Source organism: Muscardinus avellanarius (assembly GCF_963383645.1).
Source record: "Muscardinus avellanarius genome assembly, chromosome: 15".
NCBI lineage: Eukaryota > Metazoa > Chordata > Mammalia > Rodentia > Gliridae > Muscardinus > Muscardinus avellanarius.
In genome coordinates this window covers 86,041,707-86,058,396 of record NC_137801.1, presented here as the reverse complement: position 1 = coordinate 86,058,396, position 16,690 = coordinate 86,041,707, and the positions used below count along the sequence as shown (strand labels likewise).

The 16,690-nt window shown below is 47.9% G+C and overlaps 1 protein-coding gene across 1 annotated transcript in view; it reads right to left on the bottom strand.

The window, feature by feature from the left end:
- The window catches only part of KDM3A (lysine demethylase 3A), a gene marked incomplete at both ends in the record, with an annotated part of 56,170 nt that overhangs the window by 18,582 nt on the left and 20,898 nt on the right, over positions 1-16,690 (bottom strand). Inside the window, 2 exons of the mRNA XM_080711431.1 lie at positions 4,812-5,332; positions 8,419-8,579. Coding sequence (XP_080567557.1) covers positions 4,812-5,332; positions 8,419-8,579 — 682 coding nt within the window. The remainder of the gene's footprint in view (positions 1-4,811; positions 5,333-8,418; positions 8,580-16,690) is intronic.

Here is a 16,690-nt window from a genome sequence, read left to right as displayed (position 1 = left end):
CCAAATAAAAATATAAAAAATAGGTCTGGGAGTGTAGCCCAGAGGTAGAAGGGTTTCCAGGAACCCCAGTACCACCAAAAAAAAAAAAAAAAAAAAGATTCCAGGTCAAGCCCTTCCCACACACTCGGTGCAGCCCAAGGTGGCGCACTCCTGGCCCTCGGCTCCATCACCTCCCAGGAGAGACTGGCTTAACATGGGCTTCTGAACAGAAGCTAACCATTCTAAATGAAATAAAAACCAAACTGCATTTGTGCATAACCCTTTGGTCTAATGATGTAAGAGCTATCTTCTGAACAGCTCCCAAAGATGTCATTTAGCTTTTGACAGATATTTGGTTTCCTCCATTCAAGATTAAGAGCATTGGCTAAAGACAAAATTCTGAGTAAACTCGGGTACTAGGTTTTAACTTGTAAAGTGTGGTGGTGCACCTTGTAATCCCAGTACCTCAGAGCTGAGACAGGAGGGCTGAAGGTTGAGCAGAGCCTCAGCAATTTAGCCAGACTCTCAGAAATATAGCGAGACTGTTTCAAAGTCAAAACAGAGGCAGGGGCCCAATCCCCAGTACCCCCGCATACACAAAAAGTTCTATTCTATTTATTTTGAGGTACTGGGAACGAAACCCAGGGGCATTCTACCTTCGAGCTACATCCCCAGCCCTATTGTTTATTTTTAATTTTTTTTGCGGGTCTGGGGATGGAGCCCATGGGCATTTGACCTCCGAGCTATACCCCCTACCCTATTTTGTATTCTTGACTTTGAAACAGGGCCTCACTGAGTAGCTGAGGCTGACCGCAAACCTGTGATCCTCCTGTTTTAGCTTCCCGAGTACTGGGATTACAAGTGTGCGCCACAAAGCCCGGCTTGCCATGTGGCTTTCAGAAAGAGCTTACTTTCTAAATTATGTGCCCATCACAGGTTTGGAGTTGCAAAGGGTCTCACTAAGTAGCTGAGGCTGTCCACGAACCGTGATCCTCCTTGTCTCAGCCTCCCAACACACCCAAGTTTTAACTTGTAGCAGGTAGAAGTAGAAGAAAGAAATGTTGAAATATGGTTTCTAAGGAAAGAGAAATGGTAGAGACATAAGAGGAAATGGCAATCACCTGTGTCTGCCCAAACAGTACAGGAGAGAGCCTGTTTGTAAGCCAAAGACCCTCCCTCAGCCCCACAGGGAACTGAGAAGAGGGAAGTAGATTCTTAGGCAAACAAACAAACAAAAAATAACTTTTTTTTCCCATACTGGGAATTGCATCTAGAGGCATTCTACTTCCAAGCTACACCCCCAACCCGATTTTATACGGAAACAGGGTCTCACTAGGCTTCTGAGAGTCTTATGTTGCCAAGGCTGCCTTTGAACCTGCGATCCTCCTGGCTCAGCCTCCCAAGTACTGGGAGTACAACGTGAGCCACCGTGCCTGGCAAACAAAAAGTAACTTCTAAATAAACAGCTAGGAGACAGGTGGGGGTGTCAGTCCGGGGGACACGAGAGGATCCCAAACCAAGAAGGCATTGCTACTGTTTTACACTGAGGAGCGAATCCAGGGGCATTCGACCTCTGAACTACACCCCCAGCCCTGTTTTATTAGTTTATCTTGAAACCGGGTCTCGTTAAGATGTGAATGCTGGCTGCAAACCTGCGATCCTCCTGTTTCAGCCTCCCAAGTACTGGGAGTGTGCGTGCGCCACCACACCCGGCTAAGGATGTAATTTTAACTACTCAAAGACTGGAAAACAACAACCTGAGTTGAACCGGTTTCTGAGTACAGGCCGGGTCCAAACGTGACCTCAGCTGTCCTGCCCTGGCCTAACAGAGGAGACACCTAGAGAAGGGAGCGGAGCGAAGCCCAGCTCCTCAGCGAGGGAAGCCCGCACTGAACCAGAGGCTCAGAGCAGAGCAGAGCCAAGAGAGAAAGGCGAGGCCGCTCCTGCATCGGCCTCCCCAGGAAAGGCAGCTGTGCGGACTGGAGGAGGCAGCAGAGCGCTTCCTGCACGGCGCCCACTCCGCTCCTGAGCCCTGAGCTGGGCGGCGAGTGACAGTCCTGGAGGGCGCCTGTGCTTCTCCTCTTAGTCCTGTCGATGGGGAAGAACTGTAGACACAAAGCTGGACCCCGAGGCTCCCCGCGAGCCTGTCGCTTGCTGACCCAACCAGGAGTTTTATTCTTTCTTCACACAAATTAAAGTGGTTGGCTTCAAAACCCTGCTCAGTGTGCAGGCTGATGACTCAAAAAGAATAAAGAAATAGAACAGATACAGCATTATGAATATTCACTTTCTCTGGAGAGTTATGTAACTCCTTACAAACAATAGCTTATGCAATTAATCTAACGCAAAATAACAGCTAGGTAACTTAAGCCTCAAGAATGAAGAGGCTAGGTGTGGAAGGACCCTGAGATCAAGAGAGTTCTCTTTCTATTCCTCGAAATCAAAGGTTTCCAAACTTATGTGAATTACTGCCTTTTCAAAAAAAATAAATCTACTCAGCAGCCCCCTAGAAATTACCTTCTTTAAGCAAATAAACAGATCAGAGATAAATCTGTTAATATATCTGTATTTTATCCATCCCGAATTTTATCTGAATAGTAACATATACAAAATGAGGTATCTTAGGTATGGGACTTGAATCTAAACATGAGACCCAGGTGTAAACATGAAATTCATTAATGTATTTATGTTTCATATAAACTTTACATGCAGAGCCTGGAGGTAATCAGATCAAGTTTTAGTGTGCTGCTTTCTTTCTGTTTTGGTACTGGGGCCACCCCCACAACTGTTTAGTTTTTTTTTGTTGCTTTTTTTTTTTTTGGTGGTAGTGGGGGTGGAACCCAGAGGCTTTCTACCTCCGGGCTATACTCCCAGACCCATTTTCTATTTTATTTGGAAACAGGGTCTCACTAAGTTGCTGAGAGCCTCACTCAGTAGCTGAGGCTGGCTGCGAACCTGCGCGATCCTCCTGTCTCAGCCTCCCAAGCGCGGGGATTACAAGCATGCGCCACCACGCCCGGCTCTGTTTAGTTTTTTTAAACAGGGTTTTCCTAAGTTGCTGGGAGTTGTCTCAAATCTGTGTTCATCCTGTCTCGGTGTCCCAAGTTCTAGACTGATTACAGGTCTGCACCGTGGCCTCACGTGCCCTCGAGGTGCCATGACAGCACGCAAGGACTTTCAGATGTTGGAACGTTTTAGAGCTAGCATTTTGTGGACTAGCGATGCTCAGCCTGTAATATGAGATACAATTCTCCCTGTAAGAAGAGGGCTCAGTTTGAAGCGCTGAGTGCGCAGGGACCTCCCGCCGAGCCCAGGGACTCCGGGAGATTCAGCCAAGCCCTCCACATCGCTGACCAAAAGTCCTTTTTCAGAGCGATGACGCAATTCTGCTTTTTTGTTTTTGTGGTGCTGGGGACTGAACCCGGGACATTCCGCCTTCAAGCATAACCCCTGCCCTATTGCCCTAGTTTATTTTTATTTTGAAACAGGTCCACTAGGTTGACAGAGTCTCACTACTGGCTGAGGCTGGCCTCTAGCCTGCGCTTCTCCTGTTCACTTGGATTATAGGCGTGCACCACTATGCGCGACTTCTCAGTCTTAAAACTTCAGATCTGGACTGCTCGTGTACTCCCCCCCCCCAGTACTGGGGATGGAACCCAGGGGCATTCTACCTCCGAGCTACACCCCAGCCCTATTTTTTATTCTTTTTTGTTGAAACAGGGTCTCACTGAGTTGCGAAGGGTCTAAGTAGCTGAGGCTGTCCTTGAACTACTATCCTCCTGTGTCAGCCTCCCGAATGCTGGGATTACAAGCGTGCACCACGCCCGGCACCCTTGTGTATTTTAGTGTCCCCTCTTCACTCTCACCTCACAGAAGGTTATCACGTAATCAACATTAGGTCACTTACAACTAAATAAGATGCTGTTAAAAAAAAAAAAAAAAAAAAACAGGCGTGGTGGCGCATGCTTGGAATCCCCGCACTTGGGAGGCTGAGACAGGAGGATCGCACAGGTTCGAAGCCAGCCTCAGCTACTTAGTGAGGCTCTCGGCAACTTAGTGAGACCCTGTTTCCAAATAAAGTATAATAAAATAGGTCTGGGAGTATAGCCCTGAGGTAGGAAGCCTCTGGGTTCCACCCCCAGTACCACTAAAAAATAAATAAAAACTAAAAATAAAATTTTTAAAATGGAGTCAATTATCTACCCAACAGGAAACAATTAAGCCATATGGTAATAAACACATATAATGGAAGCCTTACAGCTTTACCACATTAACAGATATCATCACTGTCATGAATCCACAGGGTGTTTTGTGCTGGGGATTGAACCCAGTGGGGCACTGTAACTCTAAGCTATACCCCCAACCGTATCTTATTCTTATTTTAAAAGAGTCTAGCTAAACTGCTGAGGCTGCTCTTGAACCTGTGGTCCTCCTGTCTCAGTCTCCCAAGTACTGGAATTACAAACGTGCGCCACCACTTCCAGTTACTCCACTTGTTTTATACATTTTAAGTGAAGTTGTTTTTATAAAGTAATTTTCATTTGTTTATCATAGGGTATGAAACAGATACCATGTCTTACCATCTACCAATAAAGATTTTGAAGCCTGGCATGTTAGTACACACCTGTAATCTCAGGACTTGGGAGGCTGAGACAGGAGGATCAGGGGTTTGTCGTCAGCCTCAGCAACCCAGTGAGACCCTGTTTCAAAATAAAAAATAAATAAATAAATCGGGCTGGGAGATGTGGCCTGGAGGTTCAGTTCCCAGAGCGCACACACGATGTGTGTATGTGTCCCTCCCTCCCCTCTCACACACACGCAATCTTTTAAACACTTACCGTTCTGGACGTTACTGCTGTGCCTTGCACAACAGCTTTCACTGTCTACTTTTCCAGACGTTTCCCTTGAGTTCTGCGGCGGGCAGCCTACAGTTGAGGGCTCAGCCTTCCTTTCCACACAGCTAGTAGGGCTACCACTATTGACTGCTCTCACTTCGGGCTTGTCGGAGAGGACGTGGGATGTGCCCGGCGCATGTTCTAGGTGCTTCTGCAGTTCAGTACTGGCCGCCTCCCCCTCTGCCTTGGAAGAAGCCTTTGCAGGCGGGCACTCCTTGGGGAGGCCGGTCAACGGAGGCGGAGTGGATTCCAGCCTGTCGTCCTGATCCGCGTTCGCCGCAGGCTGGTCACGGCCGCCTTGGGGCTCACTCGCAGTCTTCAAGTCTCCAGGCCCAACCTGAGAAGACTTCGGAGAGAGAAAGCTGGCTTTGCAGATAACGTCTGCTTTTGTCCTCTGTATTTCAGGCTTTGTGTTTAGACCGACAGGGAGTTCTTCTGGTAAACTCTGCTTATGACAACTGAAAAACAGAAAACAAAAAAGGAGCATTCAGGACTCTTTCATCTCTCCTTCCTTCTCAACCATTTGGTTCCCCACAGCACCCAGCACGGAAAAGAAAACTGCATATGGCAGGCAATTTGCAATAGGTTTCTGTGGGTTGGAATTAAAAGCAGCCAGTCAACGACACTGCAAAAGTGTCTTAAATGTTAGTTAGTGATAGAAAAACAACCTAAACCCTATCACCATGTTCTCATAAAGGTCAACTCCTAAGTTGATTCTTTGCTTTTTTGGGGGTGGTCCTGGGGATGGAACCCAGGGGCATTCTACCTCTGAACTACACCTCCAGCCCCTTTTTTTATTCTTTATTTTGAAACAGTCTCACTGAGTTGCAGAGGACCTCACTAAGTAGTCCTCGAACCGCGGTCCTCCAGTCTCAGCCTCCCAAATTCTGGGATTACAAGCGTGCGCCACGACACCCAGTTTTATTTTTTATTTGGAAACCAGGTCTCACTAAGTTGCAGAGGGACTGGTTAAGCTGCTGAGGCTGGCAGGGAACCTGCGCTGCTCCCGTCTCGGCCTCCACGCCGGGCCACATTAGTTCTCCTTCTGATAATATGGTGCTCCTTGGCGTTCCCTCAAAACAACAGTGTCAGTGGAACCAGAAAATACACTCACCACTTAAGAAACTCAGTGTTTTCAAAGTACCAAAATTAAAAGCCTGTGCAAAGGCAGTTATAATGTTTTTGTTTTTTATTTAGTATCAGAGAAACCTCTGGTGAACTCTCTTTCTTATATAATAAAGATTACACTTAAATTTCAAAGCTAAAATGAGTATTCTTGCTGCTGGCCAGGATTTACAAATTCAGTCTCATGGCAGGAGACAAATGTGTCAAGATAAAAAAATTTTAAATCTTAAATACACGTGTATTAGAAATATTAGAATTCCCTTGAAAGCTATTCACACAATGCATTTTAAGGACTAAAGTACAAAACCCTGTCCTGCAACGAGCAGCATGCAATCTGAGTGGTCAGGCCCCAAAGGACACGGGCAGCGGCTGACTGGCCTGTTCACAGAATCGCTCGGTGCCCCCCAATCTGACTAGGATTTCCTCAAAGAACGTTTCTCCTCCATAATTCATCCTAGAGTTCTTTACTTATTACTATTATCACTTTTTGTGGTACTAAGAATCGAACCCAGAGGCATTCTACCTTTGAGCTACATCCTCAGCCTTATTTATTTATTTATTGTGGTACTAGGGATGGAACCCAGGGGCTTTCTACCTCCAGGCTGCACTCCCAGACCCATTTTATACTTTATTTGGAAACAGGGTCTCACTGAGTTGCTGAGAGCCTCACTGAGTAGCTGAGGCTGGCTTCGAACCTGCGCGATCCTCCCGTCTCAGCCTCCCAAGTGCGGGGATGACAAGCGTGCGCACCAGGCCGGCATTGAAACAGAACCTCACTAGGTTGCTGAGCATCCCACCAAGATGCTGAGGCTGGTCTTGAACCTGCAATCATCTTGCCTCAGCTTCCTCAGTGCTGGGATTGCAGGTGTGTGTCATCATGCCCTAGGTTGAGAACACTCATTCTAGAGTTCTCTTTCCACAAGACATAAAGGTTTTTTGTTCGTTCGTTTGTTTTGTTTTTTACAGCACCTGGGATTGAACAGGGGCATTCTACCTTGAGGTACATTCCCAGCCCTATTTTTTACCCTTTTTTTTTCTTCAGTACTGAGGATGGAACCCTGGTGAATTCTACCTCTAAGCGACACCCCCAGCCCTGTTTTGTTGTTGTTGTTGTTTTGGTGGTACTGGGGGTGGAACCCAGAGGCTTTCTACCTCCGGGCTATACTCCCAGACCTATTTTATATTTTATTTGAAAACTAGGTCTCACTAAGTTGCTGAGAGCCTCACTAAGTAGCTGGGGCTGGCTTTGAACCTGTGTGATCCTCCTGTCTCAGCCCCCCAAGCCCGGGATTACAAGCGTGCACCACCACGCCCAGCTTCCAGCCCTGTTTTTTTTATTCTTTATTTTGAAACAGGGTCTGAGTTGCAGAGGGCCTAAGTAGTAGATGAGGCTGGCCACTAACTGTGATCCTCCTGTCTCAGCCTCCCAAATGCTGGAATTGCAAGCATGCAAAACCTCGCCCAGCTTATTTTCTACCCTTTATTTTGAAACGGGGTCTCACTAAGTTACAGAGGGCTTCACAAGTAGCTGAGGCTGGCCATGAACCTGTGAGCCTCCTGTTATCAGCCTCCCCAAGTACTGGGATTTTAAGTGTGCACCACACGCCCAGCAGATGGCAAGTTTTTATTTCTGCTCTTTTCTCTTCTACTGCTCTAACACAGGATTTCCTTTTGGAGAAACCTTTTTTCATTTGATCACTTAGACTACAGTCTCTGCCGGGCTGTCACTCGGCGCTCTCCTGTACCTTCCACTGTAAAGAGTGCTTCTCCACTTCAGGATCCTCCACACTCCATCCCAGACAGCCATTTTCTCCCTAGTGAAAAAAAACGCCAAGTGCACAGCCCCTCTCACCCTTTGGGAACCGCCTTCCCAAAGCCTACTCTCCCAGTCTCCCAGCCATATTTTAGTCCATCGCTCCCTCAAGAGATCCTTTCTGCCGCTCAACCTGTGCCCACGTTACACCTCTGACTATACTGTATGTTTCTTCACTTAATAACATCACCCGTGGCTACTGCGTCCTTATTTCTGTTCCGAGCATCTCGTCTTCTGCCTGTTCCTGCCTGTATGTGGAGTCGACGTGTGTCTGTCTACCCTCACTGCAATGTCTCTGCGCAACCACTGACCTCAGTCCACACACCAGCAGCTTGCTTCCTTCTTGCAGCAGCCAGCCACCTGCTCTACAGATGCCCTGGCGCCTCAACCGGTCCTCCTCCCTGTGCTCAGGTGGAGGAAGCGTGCCCCTTCACCCTACCCTACCTCCCCGTGCTATGTGCGCCTTCCACAGCTTCACCTGACAGCACCGTCCAACACCTCTGGTTGGAAACTTACGGAAACCCTTTCTGGACAACCTGAGATAGAACAGTGAGCCAGGACTAGGTAGCTCATGGAGAGGAGAGTCTTTAGCAAAGCACTACTCACCCTTGCGGGACTTTCGCTCCGAGGTCTGGTGGCGAGCTGGCTGCCTGGGGACCTGGCTGCCTGGGGTCCTTGCTAGGTGGAGTTGCTGCAGTGCAACCAAGCAGGATCTCCTTAAAAACTGCTGTGGGAACAGACTGTACAGGACACATGCTGGGAGAGGCCTAAAAGATACCAAACCGACACATTAAAGGAAAGCCCCTCGGTGGAAATTACAAAGTGCTAGCAAAATCCAAGATTACTTGCTTGGTTATTGCTAAAGCAGCCCAGTATCATGGCCAAATCAAAGACCAGCACAATAAGCAAATGACGGACTCACTTAACTGAAGGCTGTAAATATATAACTTGTTTTTTCACAAAACTTTTGTGCTCCTATAAGAGATTACAAGTTGATCTTTTCAGACCTGTCATTCTGCCAGGATAACATAGCCATGTGGCAATTACTTGAATAATGGAGTGCGGTGAGCCTCAACGGTGGCAGCTTCGCGCGCACTCAGCCTGACAAGCCTGGAGCACCCGCCACGCACTTACTGCAGACTGGCAGGAGACCAGACCACACAGGACTCCTGGAGGCGGCACCTCCTGGCTACCAGGATAAGCCTCTGCCTTGCCATGAAGGTTGAAGACAAGATCCTTGCTCTTATGTGGCTCTAAGTCTCAAGGTCATCCCAAGTGGCAAAAATTATCAAGTCATCACAGGCCTACGGGACAAGCTGGGGATATTCTTTCCCATTCCCTTCCCATGTAATTTTGTCCCCACAAATGTATGAAATTTTGGATCCTCTTGATAGTTTATATTATCAAGCAAAGCAAAATTTCTCACTATGAAAAAAGAAACTCAAGACAACAAATTGACCTATGGCTGGAGCACGTGAAAGCGCCGCCCATCTTCAGCAGTGTCCTCCTCGGTGCCTCAGCCCCCAGCCGTGCTCACACTGCGATGCTTCTCCAGGCTCCAGGAGCCTCACAAGTGTCATCTTCCAGAAATTAACTTCTAAACCCTGATGCAGAAGTACCCCTGGAAAGTAACACCGGGCAGTTCTGCACGTTCTATATGCCGCCTCCTCAGGAGTCTCTCATCTACTTGGGCAGCCTTGCAAAGACGGTCCAGGATGTGCTCAACAGAAGCCCGCCTGCCAGGTGCAATCTCAGCAACCTGGGAGACTGAGGGTCACACAAGACTCCGCCCCCAAAACCAAAGCACTCCACAGAAATATCTGCAAAATAAGAATCTAATCGCTAGGAGAATTCTGCCAGAGCTTCGAACTAAGTACTAAATTATCTCACAGATCATGCTACTTTCACCAATGCAACTCTGGTTAAATGCCGCAGCCTAGCATTCTCCAGGAGTTATGCTTGTTTTGCTTTTGGAGCAGGGGGAGGGATGCGTCTATGTGTAGGATGGTTCGTTTCACCTCTCAGGGCCTGTTTCCTAATTTTTTTTTTTTTTTTTTTTTTTTTTTTGTACGAGGGATAAAATTTTACCTCTGAGCTACACCCCTAGCCCTATTTTTTTTTTTTTTTTTAGTGGTGGTGGTACTGGGGATGGAACCCTTCTACCTCTGGACTACACGACCAGACCTATTTTATGTTTTTTAATTGGAAACAGGGTCTCTTAAGCCAGCAAGGCTGGCTTCGAACCTGTGCGAACCTCCTGTCTCCACCTCCCAAGCGTGGGGATTACAAGCATGTGCCACCAAGTCCAGCCAGTTTTATTTTTTTGAAACAGGGTTCTCACTGAGTTGCGAAGGGCCTCGCTAAGTAGATGAGGCTGTCTGCAAACTGCAATCCTCCAGTTTCAGCCTCCCAAACACTGGGATTACATGCGTACCACCACGACTAGCTTACTTTTTTTTTTTTTTTTGGTGGTACTGGGGGTGAACCCAGGGACTTTTCTACCTTCAGGCTATATTCCCAGACCTGTTTTATACTTTATTTGGAAACAGGGTCTCACTAAGTTGCTGAGAGCCTCACTAAATAGCTGAGGCTGGCTTCGAACCTGTGCGATCCTCCTGTCTCAGCCTCCTAAGCGCGGGGATCACAAGCGTGCACCTGGCTTCCTAATCTTTTAAATGAAGAACTTAGTTGTGTTTGTTTGCCTCTTCATTTATTTATTGGCGGTACTGGGGATGGAACCCAGGGGCCTTCTACCTCCGGGCTATATTCCCAGACCTATTTTATATTTTATTTGGAAACGGTCTCTTAAGCCAGCTGAGGCTGGCTTTGAACTGCACTATCCTCCTGTCTCAGCCTCCCAAGTATGGAGATTGCATGCATGCGCCACCACGCCCGGCAAGTTTATGTTTTTTAAGGCCCGGCAAGTTTATGTTTTTTAAGACATAAACTTAACTAAATTTTTTTAAACATAAACTTTTGACTAAATTATTTTACAAATCGCTGGTACTCACCGATTAAGATTTTAACTGTCAAATCATTACAAAATGCTTATTCGCGGCTCACTTTAAGCTCCTTTCCTTACATCTAGACCTTCCAAACGCTGATGTTTAGCGACAAAGCACTAACGGTTTCTCCTAAATTCTGCCTTGAGATCAACATAATTACAAATTCAGACCATAACCAAAGTTTCTGGTCTATACAATGTCCATCAAGCCACTGAAGTCCACCTAAAACTTCCCCTCTCTCATTTCCCACATCTATCCATGAGTCGACACTAGTCCTGCCTGTCTCCCCATGCTGGCTGGGCCTGTCCATTTCCTTCGGCGCCCACTAGTGCCAGGGGGCCTCCACACTGCACGTCTCCTCGCTAGCCGGCCTCTTCCTAGTCTGGTAATCCTCTACTTCCTACCCAATCCTTCTGAAATGACGTCCACTACGCTCGTGGCACTCCACTGCCTGGAAGGGTCCCGTGTCGTCTTTCCTGCTTGCTCTTCTGTCCCGCTGCTCACGGCACGTCAACGCGCTGGCTGCCTCTTTGGTCTGAACACACTGAGCCTATCTAGCCAGCCCCTGCGCTCACTGTTCTGTCTAGCCGACCCCTGTGCTCGCTGTCCCCCAGCCGGCCCCTGTGCTCCCTGCCCCCCCATCTAGCCGGCCCCTGAGCTCCCTGCCCCCCCCCAGGTCTAGCCGGCCCCTGCGCTCGCTGTCCCCCGTCTAGCCGGTCCCTGAGCTTGCTGTCCCATCTGCAGTCGTTGGCTGCTTCCGCTGTTCGCGCAAATGTCCACTCTTGAGAAAGTCCGACCGCTCATCCTAAAACAGCGCCCCAGAAGCCACCCACTAGTCCATCACATTGCTGCACGTGCTTCCTGCCAAAGTCCCTCCACACACTCCCTGCTCACAATGATGCTACAGGCCTTAGGGGCAGCGCCCCTTCTCCCATGTCCACTGCTGGACCCATCAACCAACACACAGCAGGTGCTCAGTGACACGGACTGGAAGAATGACCTGAGAGAATAAATGCAGTCAGCACCTCGTGTGTTAGATATTACAGTAAGTCCTATGGGCTGCCTGATGAGACAGCTCCAGTGCTGTTCAGTGTCCCCGCGCGTTTAATATTCAGTAAGCATCTGCTGGAAGGCGGGGCGAAGGGAAGGAGGGGGCTTGGCCGTCTCTCCGCGCACCAGGAGGACCCAGGAGGTGTGTGGGCAGCGGCGCAGTGGGTGAGAGCACTGGATCTTGTCGTCAGACTCTGCAATTCCTGGCACACTCCCCTCATTTGTCAGGCAAGAGTAATAAAGCAGATGTGACAAGGCCATGCTTCACCAAAGCGCGTGGTACGTGGTAAAGCCAATTTTGAGATCAATATCTTCACGCAGAAAAACCGGGTAAAGATGCTCTATCCTGACACCACGTGATAGGATTAGCGTGAGGCAGGGTGCTGCTCCTGTCAGAAGCTGAAGTGCAACCGCCTACGAGCTACCTAGGGGCTAGCTCAGTAGGGACAGGCCCCTGGCTCCAGAGCACATGGTCTTCCCGGCACGCCTCTGCACTCGCCTGCCTCGCAAAGGCCCAGGTCTCTTACCTGGAGGGGCTCCCTGAAGGTCTTCTCTACCAGTCATGCCAGTAGCTCCTCCCTGCCAGCAGACGGAGATAATATAATTGAGTGTACGACAGTATTCTTAAGAGGACACTGCTGGCTCACACTCCTCAGCAGACTCCCCAGCGAGCCAGGCAAGGTCGACACTCTGAGGAACAGTCTGCTAGGCAGAGAAGACCTTCAATGAGCCCCACGTCACTGGCAGAACGGTTTATCTTAATCAGAAGCACTCAGGGAGGCGGTCAAGGCCTTGCCTGCCAGTCCCAAACGCAGCCTGAAAGTCGACCCTGGGCCAGCTCGATTTATCTGGAAAACACACACACAAGCGGCTGCTGTACTCACCCTTCACTCACACTTACATTAACCCTTTCGTTCCCCCTGCTTCCTCTTGAAATCTAGGCCAGGCCAACATGCCAAAACTTGCCTGATTATAAGAATCATCCAGAATGAAAAAGAACACTGATATAGAAAAATATTCACATGGGAATCAAGGAGGCTACAAAAGAGTATGGTTTTTAGTTTAAAAAAACAAAAACAGGCCTCTGTGATATACGGGAAAAAAGAGGAAAGGAAATATTACAAAATGCACACAGAAAAGTCGATTACACTTACGAGGTATTTTTCTTCTCTTTACTATATTTAGTCCAGATTCAACAAAAATGTTAGAACGCCTTTAACAGTAGAATCCAAGCCCAGTGTGGTGGCACACACTTATTTCCCAGTACTTTTCTCGAGAAGCTGAGACAGGAGGATCGCAGGTTTAAGGACAGCCTCAGCTACTTACTGAGAAAAAAGGACTGGGGATGCAGCTTGGAGGGAGAATACCCCTGGATTTGATCCCTGGGGTGTGTGTGTGTGTGTGTGTGTGTGTCTCCAATTTCTAGAACTAATACTCAGGATAAAATCTACCATCGACTAGGCCTGGTGGTACACACTTGTAATCCTGGTACTGTAAGACCCCAATGAAAAATTATAAGCCCCTAGCAACTAGCCCAATGCACAGCAAACAGTTCCTCATTCCTGTTAAAGTGCAGATTTGAGAAATCTTTCTGCTACGGGTTAAAAGTGCAAGCTTAAAATATATTTCTGCTGCAGTTTAAAAAGTATAAGCTTAGGAAAGATCATGATTAAGGGTACAGTGATAAAAAAATATGTGACCCCCAGGTCAGTATGACCCCCCAGGTCAGCCCACCTTGTTCCAGAAATCTGCTGACTACAAGATGGACACACCTAGTATCTTGTCCAACGTTTGACCCCAGATTGTGCTTTTTAAATGATTTTGTAATTTTCCTTTGACGTATGTAATCCGGCCCAATCCCCTCCCCAGCTTGTGGTTTTTCCCTTTAAATATTCCCAGCCCCTAGCACTCGGGGTCGATCTCAGCTCCTGCGTGAATCATGAGACGACCCCAGTGCGCACTGGCTCCTTAATAAACCTTTTGCTTTTTGCATCAAGAATAAGTCTCTCGTGTGTACTTGGCGTCGCTTATCCCAAGGCTTAATTAAGGGTCTCCCCTCTGCGGGGGTCTTTCAGTACTTGGGAGGCTGAGACAGAAGGTTTGCAGATTTGAGGTCAGCTTCAGCAACTCAATGAGGCTCTTAACAACTTAAGGAATAAAATAGGTCTGGGGTATAGCCTGGAGGTAGAAAGCCCCTGGGTTCCCTAGTACCCCCCCCACACACACACACAAATCTACAATCCAACTTCCTTTATAATGACTACTATAATGGCTTAAGAAATGAACAGACACTTTTAAATCATGGAATTGAGTTTGAGTTTCTCATTTTAGATGCAGAAGTCAAGGAACTTATCTGCAAGCTAAAGTTTAGGCTTTTTTTTTAATACCTTCTGTTGTATCTAGCAATCTGTTCAACAGCATACAAACTTACTGCACGTGGCTCGTGTGAATAACATGCTGATTAAGATTTTAAAAAGCCATGCTCCCTTCCCACCCCGTAAGAGTTTGAGTAGGCAGATCACATTATCTCTATATGTAGTCTACGAGCACTGCCTTGTAGGCTGTAAGCTCCCATGTTCAACCTCCCTTTCCATCACTGATACGCTTGACACTGAAGAACTTCCCAGGAGGTCCCCACTGGCCTCGGCACTCTCAGCACCCAGGCTGATCCTCTCTGAGCAAGATCTTCCCTGAGCCCCTTCCCAGCACTACGCTGTGCAACTCAGTCTCCTGTACCTCCGACTGCGTTCAGTGACACGTTCCCCCGACAGACGACACCTACCCAAAACCCTGCAAATGGCCTCATCTCTAGACTGCTAACAACTTCGCCACTGTCAGAACCTGACAGCTTAGATTCCACCCAGGTTCTCGCTCAGCCTCTGACATTGGAGATGACTTGGCAACGTCCTCTCTGAGTGTAACTAAGAGAAAATGATCACTTGCTCAAGTTCCTCAGCCCTTAACCACATTACTTCCCCGAAGCCTAATCTATTTCCTGCCGCAACAAGAATCCCCAAACTCAACACCATACGTGACCTTTCTAAGCCAGAAACCTGTGTGCTCTAGGAAGCCAACATGTCACCGGTCTACCCTCTTCAGTCCTAACACCTCGTCTCCCACCAGCCCAGTGCGGTGCCCCCACACAGCTCTCCACCCTTCGTTCTGCGCCTGGTCTCAGACTCCTTTATGGCGGGCGGTCCCATGAACTGCGCCTGTGCGCTGTGCTTCCACTCTGCCTCTGACCCTACCTCTCCCCTCCAATGCCTCCTGTGCCCCAGCCTCAGCAACACACATGGATGGCCTTGGTCGAAGAAGACACGTCCTCCCAAGGACTTGGGCCTCCGCTGCTGCCCAGGGCTCCTTCAGAGCTGGGATAACCACTCTAGACGAGTGGCTCTGCTGAGACACGAACTCCATATACCTCTCAGTTTCCGGTACCAAGTACCCAAGCACACAGAAATGCTCAATATTTCCAGTTTCTTGGATGGGTAGGATTGGAACTGCCTTGTAACTTTAAGACAGAAATGAATGGCAATTAATACCAAGCTCCATAAAGGACCTCTTCATTCTTTCTGAACAACTTGAACCTCCACCCAAGAGGTCAGGCCCGTGACCTTGGAAGGGAGGTGGGAGTTTTGTACACATGGGTGTAAAAAGCTTTTGGTAAAAAGTATCAAAGGGGCCGTCGCTGGCACACAGGCAAGGGGCTCAAGAAGGCCGAGCAATCCAGCTCGGCCAGGGCTGCGCAGCAGCGGTGACTCTGGTTCCAGTTGATGCTGCGGTCCAGGCTGCCCTTGCCCAGAGTCCTAGATCCACGCGCCAACTCTGGCCCCACCTCATGCTGTTTCCCTTTTCAGAGCTCCCCCGACCTCAAGGTTCCTTCTCAAATGCTATCATCAGAAGCCTTAATTTTTACAAATCTAAACTCCAGCCTAGAGCAGAGTGTCATAAAGATTTTTTTTTTTCCTACCATGCTAGGGATTAAACTGGGCTTTGCACATGTTAGGCAAGCACTCTACCATGGGACTCTATCTCCTGCCTATAAACATGTTTTTAATGATCGTAATAATAGGAACTATCTATACAGTTATACTAACTGTAACTGAGTTATACAAGTTATTTTTCCTATAATAAGTCCTAATGGCTGAGCTCACCTAAAGGAGAAGCAGTGATTTGGTTCGAACAGTAACTATTTCAAAAATTAAACCTGGCACCTGAACCCACATGACATTCATAGAAGCCTATTCTTCTCTGGGTAGAAATTAATGATGGCAAATTAACCACTTTCTTTGAAAAACTAGTACATTTCTACACCCAAATATAAAAGATCGGTGACACTTCCCTATTATCAGGAGGACAAGGGTCCTATTTCAAAACGCTCTCTACTCAGAATTTTAAGGTTCTCTCTCCTCTTGCCCTGCCAGGCACTCTTCCAATTCGATACACACAACTCTTATTTACCTTCAGAAACACCTCTCTTTATACCATTATGATGTATGAATACAGTGCACCAATAAAAAAAATAAATTAAATTAAATTAAAAAAGAAACACCTCCATATGGTGAAATTACCACACCTATTGAGAATTTGCAGGAAATACCAAAAACTGAAAGTGAAACAGAAACTTATATTATCTCCATCTGCTTGAGGGCAGAAATATGGCCAACATCTGGAACTTGCAAAGAGTAGACAAGACAGCTCAGAGGAGCAAAGCAGACGGCTGGGTAACTACGGGAGTCCACCGTGCTACCGAGGAGAACAGCCATGGAACGAACCGAGCGCCTGGCCGCGCCACGGGGGAGTAGGGGAGCAGACAGCCACAG